Raw genomic sequence first — 13,331 nt, 5'->3', positions numbered from 1 at the left:
ATTAAAATGTCTCAGTAATCCTTGACATGTGGGCACCACTATTTAACCATCTGAATGTGTAAATAAGTCGTCAGATTGTTCAGCTGCCAACGTTGCCTGCTGACTTTCCATCAACACATTACATGTTAAACAGTGTCGACACCTTAAGTATGTATGTGCAAAACACAAAAAAAGAAACACCACAACTAGTAATGCAGTTATGTATTTAAGCACTGATTTTCACTAACGTGCACAGCAGGGCTTTTGTTTTAGTAACACCAAGACTCGTTAGATTGAAAAGTTAAAGCTCAGCTCTGTTTTAGTTGTCTGAGTTCATCTTTTCACAGATGATCCTTGGTCTCTTTAAACTGTTTTAGAATCGTTTTTAGTTACACTTGTGGAGTTTTATATCATTATTCCAGTCCGATGGGGCCATATGGACTAAGCACCATGAATGCGCTCAGCACTCAGCCACATGAGGATCTTAGTAATTCACTTAATAATGTAAACACTGTGTTTATGTTGTTTGACAAGAGTACAGTCTTTACATTGTTTGAGGTTGACAAGATTGCAGTGAATCATAAGTAATGAGCAGATGTCTGTAATCCGATATGGTGCATTAACATAATTATCTTTATTGGTGGAACAGCTGAATATACACAAAATGTTCTCATATTGGAAAGTATAAGCAGAGACCGAGGCCATAAATATTGAAATGACAAAATTATATTGCTGCAACAGCACTTTCACTCATCAGTCATCATAGTGCTTGTACATGATCACCCTCTACATTTTCTTCATTTAGCTTTATTGAAAACTCCAGACTTTAATCACACATGCGTGTGTGTGTGTGTGTGTGTGTGTGTGTGTATATGCACACACACACATACAATGACAAAATAATTACAGAAAACATCTGTCCAAAAAACAAACCTCTTAGTAAAGACTTAAATGTATTATACTTCTCCTACATGTTAATGTGTTTGTAAAACAGCGTAATTTCTGTGCTATCCGTTAAAAGCCAGGTGGTGTGTTTCTCCAGTACATTGTTGAAGTATTGTGAGAAGTCGTTTCTGAGAAGAAAAACATGCAGAAGTAAGATGAATCATCGTGATTAAAGCAAAAGGTTTAAACTGAAGGAAAAGAGGCAAGGCGTGATGACGGCAAGATGATCGCAAGAAATGTCAAGTTTGAAATAAGTGTATTACAATTTAATCATATACAGAAATACAATGTTCCATTTTTATTAATATTTACATAAAGCATGAGACCTTGTCATCTTGCACTTTTAATAGTGTTAATGGATGTCACTTTTTATCCAATGCTACAATGTTCAGTTCAATTTTTTTCACACTTCATACATTGATTAAAAACGTCAGACAAGCAGACATTTTCTTCTTCTTCTTCTTTTTAACTCTGAAAGTTGTTAAAGTGGCCAGACTAAAACACAGAGTATTAAGTCACAGATAAGACTGTACATAATTAACCTGTCTGCAAATAATATGGGAAAAAAATGTAAAGGTGATCAATAGCCCACAAAAATATATACAGGCACACACAAAAATTGACAAATTTCTAAGGAGTTATTTTAAGTCCAAAATTTACATTTTTTAATTTCCATGTAATATCAACTCCAACAATAACATTGCTTTATTTTATAGTGACCAAAAAAGAAATTTATTTTGTCTGCAGGGAAATCCTGTCACTTCACTGAATCTGATTTTAAATTCCTGCGCCTAATCTAAAAGTGAATTATTATGAATAAATAAATAAATAAATAAATAAATGAATAAATAAATAAATAAATAAATAAATAAATAAATAAATAAATAAATAAGTAATATTTTACCAGAACAAGAGTTTCCATCAAACAAATATTCAGGATACATGTGACTAAACATAGATTTTTAAACTTTCGAGTGGCAGCAGGGCGTACAGTCATCCACTGAGCTGTTTTCAGTCTGTCAGCTTCCCGGTTTGTTCCAGCCCGCCCTCCCACTGCTGCCCCCCCTGCTGCTCCTTCCCTGCACCTGCCTCCTTATGGACCTGCAGCTGCTGCAGGAAATCATCCAAGATCTGCTGAGCCAATGCAGAGTTCACGTCCCCCACTCCCTGCTCCAGAATCATGACCTTCAGGTCCTCGTTCCCACCCCAGCTATCCCCTCCCACCCGGGCCAGCGAGGCGGGGTCGGCGTGGTGGGCGCTCGGGGGGGCCTGCTGCTGGCTTTGGGGGTACGCAGGCGGGGGCCTGGCCGCATAGCTGGCTGCTATCTTTTTATAGATGGCGGTGCTGATGTCCGCCACGGTGAAAGGGGGGCTGTGGCTCCGCTCGTGCTGCTCCGAGAGGCTCTCTCCATTCGCCGGCTGTTTGAATGGCGTGAATGCAGTGACCCTCTCACGAGCTGCGTCTGCGTCCGTCAGCCAGTCGCGTGGGGCTTCCGTTACTTTCACTGGGATGGAGTGGCCGTCTGTCGGTGGGGAGGTTGTGACAAATGTTTGTACAGCCTCAACTGAGTCAAAGTGCTTCTCCAGCAGCTCCTTTATCAAACACGGTACCTACAATAGACAAAAAACAATAATGTTACTCTAAACTGAATTTGAATTACATTTATTTCAGTCAGCAGTGGTACTGTAAACACACCACCTCATTCCCAACTACTTTTTCACAATTTTTGCAATTATATTTGTATTTTTTTCAGCAAAATTTCACATGATAGTATTTTTATTATTATTATTGTTATTTCTTCCATCCATTTTTTGTGCAAGCTTTATTCAAGTTAAGGTTGTGGTTGCTGAAGTCAATCCCAACTGACATTTGAAGAAATGACAGGACGAACAGTGACAGACAATCAGTTCACCTACTCATATAAACAGTCACCTGGGAGGAGGCTGGTGTATCCTGATAGGTCCCACTGGGAGAACTTTTCAAATAAACTAAGCCCTTAGTTTGGATTCAAGCTCAAACCTCAGCATAGGAAAACCTGACTCTCTACAAATAATTAAACTGAGAATATTCAGGAGCTTTGAAATCTACAGTGATATTCATGTCAGTCAGAGATGAGTGTGACTCAGCATAAGCCATTTCAAACAGTGACCTAGCTCCAGTATGCAGAGTACAGGTTTTGAGCAACAAAATTAAAAATCCTAACATCAGTAATCTAATCTTGTAATAGTTTTATTGCAACTGTGAATGAGATTCATGTCCAAAAACACAGAAAACCATAAAATGCTATGACTGATCTACTTTGACTTGACTATCTCCTCTTCGTCGTCTTGACTTTTATGTAACAAAGCTCAAATAAATATAAAAACCTCATATATGTGTGAATTTGTGAAACGCACAAAAAACAACAATAACGACAACAGTCTCAGAACAAAGGAGAAAGTAGTGTGATTACTGTATGTTTTGGAGTTTACTGTGTGATGAAGTGAGCCTGAATGTCCAGTAGGTGGCAGTGTGCTCACGTTGATGTTCTCCAGGGCTGAGATGGTCCTGTTGGCGTCCTCCAGCTCTGAGCTCAGCTGAGAAACGCGGTTCATCAGGTATTTCCTCTCACTGCTCAGGCTCTCCGACTACACAAAAGTCAAATGAAGTCAAATGCATGCAACACGAGACAGTTCTTCGATCATCCTCCTTCCCATCACCGGTTGTCTCACCGCGATGTGCAGATGCTCCCCCAGTAGGTTGTTGGCCTGTTTGGTCCCAGTGTGTGTCTGCAGAAGGCTGCAGATCAAAGAAAACGAAGAGTCATTCAAATAAAGAAGTTCTCTTCAATGACACCACTGATGCAACATATTCTTCAGCTGCACATTGTGCACCCTGCTGTTGGCGTTTGAGCCAGCTGTTCGTGACTTGAACAAACCCTCCAAACGCTTTAAGCAGCAACTGACACCTGACTGCAGCTCACGCCAGCTGCTCCACTCTGCTGATGAGTGTCTGGTGGATAGCAACAGTTGTTTGGAGATAAATACAGCCCTGACAGGACTGAATGAGAGTGAGGCGACGCCACAGATGCATTGAGCCCCTCGTCTTTGTTGGACACAATAAATAAAGCGGCGGCAGAACTGTTCCATGGATCAATTAATCTTTACAAACAGTTATGGAAAGCCATACGTTTAGTGGATGGATTTTATCTGATTTCCAGTATCTTTTGAGTCAATATGTAACACACGCTTTACTTTCCTCCCATCATCACTTGACATGTCCAACGTTCACTGGAGCTGTCAGTATTTGTTTCGGCATGCATGTCACACTGCACAGGCACTGTCGATCAATTGTGCACCAAACCTTTTATATTTGTCCTTGACATGACTGAGCTCATCCCTGGTTCTCTGCAGCTCCGCTTCCAGGCTCTCGATGCAAACCACCGTCTGCAGCAAGTTCTGGTGAAGATCTGCATTCTCCTCGCGCAGAGCCCTGAACACAGCAGGATGACAGGAGATAAATCTCACTGCAAATGCAGCTGCGAGAGAGAATTATAAGAGTTTTGATTTGCTGCATTCTGGAAACATGCCAGTGTTAACAAACCATTTGCTGCGTGCTGATATACACAAGTAGAGTCGGTCTTAAACACATTTTCTTGAACTGACATTGTCAAATATGGCAGTAATGGGCCTGAGTGCAAAGATCTTTGTTAAACAACTCAGGTTAATCGCTAATTTTATTATCGCAGTGTGCATTTCTATAGGAATATCAGTTAACCGAGGCTTTACAACAGGACATGTGGAATGATTTTTTACAAAAAGAACAATGGTGCTTATTTAGTTTAAGAGAAACTCCAAATGTTTATTAGAGTTACTTTTCCTTTCTCACCTCAGTCGCCCTGTTTTACCATGTATCACTGACAGCGTGGTTATATAAATAAGTTCCATAATGGCATCTCTTCCCGTATAAACAGGAGTGGAGGGAGAGAGGAAACTCATTAATGTGATCGATAACCACTGACCCATCATGGGATCAGTACAAGCCGAAATGCATCAACACACGTGCGCTAATGTGAAGAGGATGGACAGAATGGAGGCACTTACTGAAAGTGGTCGACATCATACAGCAAGTCCTAGAATAAGGAGAAGAGAATACACAAAGTCATTTAGAAAATATGAGAAAATATAAATTATAAATCAGCTGGTAGAGATTGTTTTTGTAGTAGAGAAAATCAAATTTAAAGGAAAATGTTTTCTATTTCAATGTGATTTTGCTAATGTAATACAAATATAAAGCCTCACTGAGAATGTTTATTAAACCTCAGCCTCACAGTTGTCTTCAGTGGGTTTGGATGTTTTACGAGAGACGTTTTAAATTTAAAGACAGGAATCCCCAAACCTGCAGACAAATGAATCCTCTTTTAGATATAAGACTTAGCATAAAGAAAAGAGTACACTGATATAACTTAAATATGTAATGTAATAAAAAAAATGTCTGGCCATGATCTTTCTTCTGTTTTTATAGTTTTCCATATTTATATAATGCTATTTGATATAATTTGATGCAACTCTACAGACTAGTTCTTAGCTGAGCTGATGTAGCTGCATTCAGAAGGAAAGATTCACACTTTTGTAAGGAAGTGTGAGACAATAAAGCGCTGTGGCACATATTGCTCTCTTCACACATTACAGCAAGGTCAAAGAGAAGATAAACATTTGCACAACTACACCTTCCAGGTCAAAAACTAAGTGTAAACACAGAACATTGTACAAGTACACGTATTGGGTGTCATGGGATCTGGAGCCCGGCCAAGCAGACACTGCGTCCCCTGCCTGGGTCACCGCTCCATTACCGTGGACGGCACGGATTAGACTATTGAGCAGCGGTGGGATCGGCTCTGCCGGAAACAGAGTCCACCAGAATCGATTGATTCTGTGTTTTAAAACAAAGCCAGCCCTTTTTCCCCTGGGTACACGTGATAGACCGTGTGTCTCTCTGAGGAATCATTATCAAGCAACCAGGCTCATGTTTTACACCTCGACCACGTGTTTCAAAGCAACGTTATGTAACGTTGTGTGTTTATTAATATATAAGAGTGCAAACCCGAGCAGCACCTACCTTGTCTTACATAAGACGCACTATCGCCCATCAAAGCCAATCACTCCTGGTTTTTCACAGTTGTGTTGGCAGGGCAGCAACAGGCCGAATGGAGGCCCAAAACAAAAGGATTTTAATACAGATTTAAATGCTGTTGAAATGGAGTTACTTTCATAGTAATTATAGTAACTTAGAGTACAATCATAGTCACAAGTCACTACAATACATGCTGTTGTAGTGGACTTACTTGACTATTTATAAAAAAATGCACTTGAACATACTGAAAACTAACTCATTTGTAGTCAATTTAATTTAATAATTACGAAGTTAATACTTGATTACAGTTAAAATTACTTGTGACTGCTTTAAACACTGTAGCAAGTGTTTGCTTTACAAGTAACTGATAATGGTAGATAGTGGTCAACACTTTGGCCTGCTTCAAGTTTATCAGAAGATTCTGAACGATCTGTGAAAACTGATGAGACGCATACCAGCTGTTAGTCGTAGATAATGTTCTCAACACACACTCGTCTTTGCAGTTTGAGGCTGCTTGATCTGCTCATGCAAGAGCTTTTGAAGTGCATGTATTTGCTCCACATTTCTTTATAAGATGTGGCCTCTGGTGTGACGTACGCACAGTGCGTATTCTGGGTAGAGGGAATCCTGGCAGGTTGCTGATTTCGTCATAGTATATTCACAAAATGCACGAAAGAAACAACGTTCCGTCTAAACTGATTCATCAGGGACTTTCAAACAGGAGTTTTCCCTTTAAGGCTCGGGTCCATTATCTGCTGCATCTCTGGGAAATGACTCAGCATGCAGTGCGTAGTGTTCGGCACGGCCCACACAGGCTGTGACTCAGTTTCACGGCTTCTGCAAAAAAGAGGAGCGATACTGCAACTGTGACGCTCGTTGTCTCCTTTCTGTACAGAGCTATCGTCTGAGCAGTGCTGCACCTTGCAGAAATGTCGTCATAGCCTGCTTATGCGCTCATGTTTCAGTCATAATCACACTTCTTTTGGTTCAGCATTTCCTCATGATGGTGTCGTTGTAATCTCAGATGAAATATCTTGATCAAAATGTTACATAATATTATCAATATCTCATAATATCAAAAGAAACCACTACTCACTCTGTGTTGTTGAGGGGCGCCCACATGCTGCGATGAGTGTCGCCCACTTTGCTCTGAGCTGTGACTGGTGGCCGTGGAGGCGGTGTCTCTGGCCCTGGAGGAGTCCGATTTGGTGGACGAGGACTCGGATCCGACTCCTTGCCCTGCGCTCTGGGCCGAGGACGGAGGGGAGTTACTGGGCCTCCTGTGCTCGGAGCCTGAGGGCTTCTGCTGAGAGGTGTGCGGCTGACCGTGGAAGGCGCTGGCCTGCTGCTTGCGGTGGTGGCGTTGTTTGGGCTGAACTGGTTCCGGGCTGGTGCTGGTTCCGTCCGTGAGATGAGGGCCGTGCCGACCACGCCTGTCTCCTGACCGAGAGCCTCCGACGGGGGACGGCCTCCTGTCTTTGTGGCCTCCTCCATGGGAGATGCTGTGGCCGGCAGAGCGAGCGTGGTGACGGGGTGGAGGGCTGCCGTGGTGGTTCCTGGCTGCATATGACATCAGCTTGTCGGGATTTGAGCTGTCTGAGAGTTTACGGGAGCCGGCTTTCGCCTGCCTGTTTGGCAGTTTTGGCGGGTGCTCTGTCATATCCGCCGTCCCCTCTCTGTGCTTCTTGGGTGGCAGGTGAGGTTTGACTGGGTCAGCCTTGGGGGAAGGAGCAGGCTTCTTACCAGTGGCTTTGTTGTTATTCACACCTAAGATAGTCAGATCGGATGGGCTTATTACTTGTTTTGTGATTTCATCTAAAAAGGCTGAGAATTGCAACTTTCCTTGCACAAAGTTTGCCCTTGCTCTCTCCAGCTCAGCCGGCGTGATCCCCTGATTCTGCCCACTCTGATTTTGTCCTTTGGCCACTCTTGGGGATAGCACCTCCATCGACCGAGACTTGCGGATGTCAATTTGATTTTCCTTGTTCTTGAGGATCCCTTTGCTGGGCAGCTGGCTGGAGGACACTGCCCTCTTGGGGCCCCTGGAGACCCCTAAAAACACGTCTTCCTCACTGAAAGCCAGGCTTCGATTCAAACTAGACGTCTTGTACAAAGGCCCATTGCTCATGTGCGGGGCCCTCGAACGCTCTTTTCCACTCTCATTACACCGCAGGAAGCCCTCATCACTCCGACTGTGACCTCGGTCAAGGGCAGAGAGCATTTGTTTTCCCCGAGGTTTTGCACTTTCGTGCGACTCGCTGCAAATGCTGTCTTTCTTGCCGTGTTTAATCGTGGCAAATATGATGGGCTCGGCGCTGTCGTCCTCCTGGAGACCCCTGCGCACATCTGGGATGTTGGAGCAGGACAGGGAGTGCTGTGGACGCTCAGCGTGCCGAAGAGAGAAAGGATCGTTTGCGCTTGTTTCTGTGTACCAGGAGGAGGACGAGGAGGAAGAGGAGCAAGAGGAGAGAGAGGAAGAAGATGCCCTGGAGAGAGTTACAGGCGTGTCGTGGTCGTAAAGTATCTCATCCTCCTCACTGTGGGGGAACTGATGAGGGCTGTCGTGGAGATAGTGACCGTGTTGATGGTAGTGACGGTTTCCTCGACTTTCATCAGCGTTTCTGTCACTGTCATCAAACCTTGTGTAACTAAAGAAAGGGCATTCAGATGCACATATAGGATTTCACGTTAAGTACAAGGCATAGCACACAGTTAATTCAAATATTATCCTCCAAAACAAATTGCAATATTGTCTTTATATGAAAAATGTCAAAACAGAAATCCTTTAAAAAGAGAACTAGAAGCTGTCTTACCTGTGTGACCGTGGGTCTCGGTGGTGGTGGTGATGGTGGTTCTTCAGGGGCTTCATTTCATCTGGTGGACAAGCGCTATGAACAGGTCGAAAAAACTTTTCCATCACTTGTTTCTTCCCTGGTGGTATCCTGTCAACGTCGTCCTGGTTAATCTGACAATACTGAAGTTGATCCGTGATGATGCTCTGCTGCTGTATTTTTTTTCCCCCAAAATTCTTATTTTTCCCTGTGAACCAAACACCTGTTGGTCAATATCAATTTAATGGAGCAATAAAATGTTATTTGAAGCCATTCTGACCATAAAAACAGACTCAAAAAAATGAAAACCTCTGAAAATTACTGTCAACAAAGGCTAACGTCATCTAAAAATTTTGGTTCACAATTTTTGTGAAATAAAATACAGTGTATCTCCAAGTGTTGCTGCAAAGTATCCAGCTGTGGGATGGTTTGTGTCTCCCTGGATGAAAATAGCTGTCTCCCTCAGCATCTGCCCTCAGAATAACAGCACCACAGCCCTGGAGCAGCAATGAAATCCTGGATGTTGGTTTGATTTTGCATTATGTGTGATGTAACCACTGTGTTCACCGATCCTGAAATAGATTGACCTTTATCCTCATAGAGGGCACGATTGATCAGAACAGGATGTATAACGGGGCTTAACATTCAGGTATTGAGTAGAACAAACTTTACAAAAATGTTTTTACCCCTTACATTTCAATCTTCTACTTTATAAGCCTGATCTACATGTATGGAGTGAAATTAATGCCAAAACCTCTCCAACACAAAAAACGTGTTTTATTCACAGCCGATGATTCACACACAAACACAGTGTGTTTTGCAAAAGCAAAATGTCATTCACAACTAATGCACTTAGGTTTGTCCATCAAAAAAACGTTCCACAAATTAAAAATATATATATCTGCACTTACATTAGAATATTCTTTAAGTGCAAAATAAAATCTTTCAAGATTAATTTTTTTTTTCCGAGTGCAAAAAACAATTCTGCGGGTTGGAGAAAAAAATCTGCAGGTTGGAGAAAAAATTCCGCGGGTTGGAGAAACTTTTCTGCGGGTTGGAGAAACTATTGGCTCCCCAGCGTCACGTGACTTTTGGCAGCGATTTTGCACCTTCCTGATTCGCATCCGCAGGACTTAGGATTTATTCACAACTGCCAGTGTTGTGTAATTTGCATGCCACAACAGGAGGTGGCGCTGTGCGCGTTCACGTTTACAGTGTTTACAGTAAATGATCATGTACTGTGCTGCAACAAGACAGAATTAAACACAAGGAGAAATGGACCAAAACAGAAAGGCGACGGACTGTACGGAGACCAGCTGGACCCGGTTCAGACCCGGTTGGGCTCACTTACCGCTCCTGTTGTGGAAAAGGCTGCCTGGAAGTGAAATGTCCATCAAAGCATCGCAGCAGCACGGCGCTGTTGGTTGTCAGGGCACAAACTTTTGTCTTGAAGACAGTAATACTACAGCCAGACACAGAAATACTACAGCCAGACAGACTCACATCATTGTGACAGCTGCTAAGTTTTGTGACTTAGTTGTGTGGACGCCTGTGGACTGCAAGGTGCACAATGTTTTCCTTCATTTTATTTGCAGTGTTATTTGTTTATGCACAATCTAATCGTACTTTATACAGTTGCAGTGATATTTGTGTGCACAGACTTTTGCACCTTATTTGAACTGTAACTTTAACAGTGTCGCTGCTACACAAGAAGGTTGGTAATAAACAGAAAAGACTTTGAAACCAGAAATGGTGACATTATTGCAGCATGGGTAAATGGCGCAGTCTCACAGAGGATTTCCCATTAAAATGAAGTTTCATAAATAGCTACTGAGCTACAATATTTAATTTCACCATAGTCTTATTTACTTACTAAAGCAGAGGCTGGTTTTTGTCACCATATGAGCAGTAACAGCTGAGGAGATTTACCTGTCCTGACAGAATGAAATGTTAAGGATAAATATTAGAATGAAGCAGAGGAAGACTGTTAGCCATCAATTTTTATTTACAGAAAAACAGAAGTTGGTCACATATAATCAAGATAAACAAAACAAGCGGTTCATCTCAGCACACATGGACTTCATTTCACCATTCATAAGTTTACAACTGACACACTGCTCATTCTCCACCATGTCGCTCTGTTGTGGAGCTTGATAACCATCAGGTGTGTGAGGTTCAGGTGCAGCAGGTGCAGTAACTGCCGTCACAGTCTCCTGTCTCCTTTCTCTCTGTTGGAATCTTTCCGCAGCTTTCACCTCCGTGTGTTGAGATGTGATGACAGGAGCGCAGTCTGGATGAGGTTCATTCACTTCATCAGCAGCTCTCCTGAAAAACACACACACGCCCATTATGACTTTTAACATGAGGTCAGTTACAATGTACTCTCAAAGTCAATCTCCTATGAGTGAGGACATTTATGATATAAATTCAACAGTAATCTATAAGGAAGTGGAGGAAAGAGTGTTTGCTTTGCCACTACTGCCCTGAGCTAGCGTGGCTAACGCTAGCAACCAGCTAACACCACGGACACCACAACATGGGTTAGCTCCGGCAGTGACAAAAATGACATGTACCCACGAAGATAATTTAATTTTTCATCAACAATGACCACAAACTCACCTGTTGGCTGCTCAGGGCGTGTTGTTTTGGGGCGACTGACTCACTCGGTTGTGGTCCTGGCCATGGTGGATGGTGCTATGCGTTAAACGGCATCAACAGCGCCACCTCCTGTTGTGGCATGCAAATTACACAACACTGGCAGTTGTGAATAAATCCTAAGTCCTGCGGATGCGAATCAGGAAGGTGCAAAATCGCTGCCAAAAGTCACGTGACGCTGGGGAGCCAATAGTTTCTCCAACCCGCAGAAAAGTTTCTCCAACCCGCAGAAAAGTTTCTCCAACCCGCGGAATTTTTTCTCCAACCTGCAGATTTTTTTCTCCAACCCGCAGAATTGTTTTTTGTACTCGTAAAAAAAAAATTAATCTTGAAAGATTTTATTTTGCACTTAAAGAATATTCTAATGTAAGTGCAGATATATATTTTTTTAATTTGTGGAACGTTTTTTTGATGGACAAACCTAAGTGCATTAGTTGTGAATGACATTTTGCTTTTGCAAAACACACTGTGTTTGTGTGTGAATCATCGGCTGTGAATAAAACACGTTTTTTGTGTTGGAGAGGTTTTGGCATTAATTTCACTCCATATACATGCCCCATGTACTTTATTTTCAGCCTCACGATCTTAAACAGCCAAAAAGTGTGTCTAAGTGCTAATCAAAGCTATTGACTTCCTTCTTTTGCCCCACTGATTTTGAAAAGCTTCCTGCTATCATTTAGTTGGGGCCCATGCCATCACACTGAAATGTTGTCATCTTGAAATAATTTCCTTTTTTAACTGGAACCTCTGAGTAGCTAACACATCCAAAAAGACACTTACCAGCAATTAGATTGTGGTCTAGAATCATCCATCAGCAGGAGCCACGGAAGGAATTATTGGCAAAGCATCCCACTTTGTGTTTTCTCACCCACACATCATCTTCAGGAAAGGCCTTGAATAAGTTAGCAAGGCAATGTTACACCACAGACTGCATCCATCACAGTAGAACGGCTACATACTCAATTCAATTTTGCCCAATAGAGAACAGAACAAAAACTTAATAAAACCAGAATTCCTGGAAAAAAGAAGAATCATGTAGACAAGAATGGGCAGACATGGCCAAGTGATTAGGGAAGCAAAATTATAACCAGATGTTTGCATGTTGGAAACTGACCAGGCATCAGGGATCCCCCTCAAGTTGTGTCAGGAAAGGCATTTTATGTAAAAAATGTGCCACACAGAAGCATAGATGATGTGATCACATTTGGCAACTCCAAAATGTAACCTCAACATTCCTCTTCAGAAAGCTCAACAATGATCTTTCTGACCAGATGTTGTCTCAACCAGATGTTGTTTCAAAAGGGGGTGCTGCTTATTGATGGACTTTACCCTGTGGCATCTCATTTGAGATGAGATGTTGATATAAATAATGACAGCTACAACTGTCCATGAAATCTGTAAAATGTTTCACTTTAAAGACTATGCTTTTTGTGTATGTGCTGTACAAATACTATGAGCTTTGAAATTTTCAAAAGCATCCTATTTTATTTACATTTATGCAACATCCCAAGATTTTTGGAAAATAGCCATCTCTGCTTTTATGCTGAATATCACAGTGTTATTCTTTACATACATATGTGCTGTTTATTGTGGATTAAAGACCACCTTCTTTAATTACTGTATTTTCTGAAAGATGATTTTTATTTAGTTATTTATTTCTGTTTATTTTTTATCTTCATGCTGGTGAGGTATTTCGTGAAATACTTTTTCTTGTATAAGAGATTAGTGTACCACATTTTAAAATAACAGAAGCCATCTGGGAATTCAGGTGTCCTCTTGCATCAGGCGACTTTCTGGTCATACTCCAC

The 13,331-nt window shown here is 42.0% G+C and overlaps 1 protein-coding gene and 1 long non-coding RNA gene across 2 annotated transcripts; both read right to left on the bottom strand.

The window, feature by feature from the left end:
• Nucleotides 1–590: 590 nt before the first annotated feature.
• LOC115407354 (uncharacterized) lies at nt 591–9,047 on the bottom strand. Its single transcript, XM_030117765.1, has 7 exons — nt 8,851–9,047; nt 7,134–8,685; nt 5,008–5,036; nt 4,268–4,396; nt 3,637–3,703; nt 3,445–3,552; nt 591–2,535 (listed from the first exon to the last, which is right to left on the bottom strand). The coding sequence occupies exons 1-7, from the start codon at nt 8,952–8,954 to the stop codon at nt 1,936–1,938; spliced, it is 2,589 nt and encodes an 862-aa protein (XP_029973625.1). The 5' UTR covers nt 8,955–9,047; the 3' UTR covers nt 591–1,935.
• Nucleotides 9,048–10,850: 1,803 nt separating this feature from the next.
• LOC115403525 (uncharacterized) lies at nt 10,851–11,636 on the bottom strand. The gene is made up of 2 exons (XR_003933219.1): nt 11,488–11,636; nt 10,851–11,193 (listed from the first exon to the last, which is right to left on the bottom strand). It is a non-coding gene; the product is annotated as an uncharacterized LOC115403525 (long non-coding RNA).
• Between the last annotated feature and the right edge of the window lie 1,695 nt (nt 11,637–13,331).

This window comes from Salarias fasciatus, chromosome 2 (genome assembly GCF_902148845.1).
Source record: "Salarias fasciatus chromosome 2, fSalaFa1.1, whole genome shotgun sequence".
In the NCBI taxonomy this organism is placed as follows: Eukaryota; Metazoa; Chordata; class Actinopteri; order Blenniiformes; family Blenniidae; genus Salarias; species Salarias fasciatus.
Note: the sequence above shows the minus strand (reverse complement) of the source record. Positions and strands in the feature narration are given on the sequence as shown.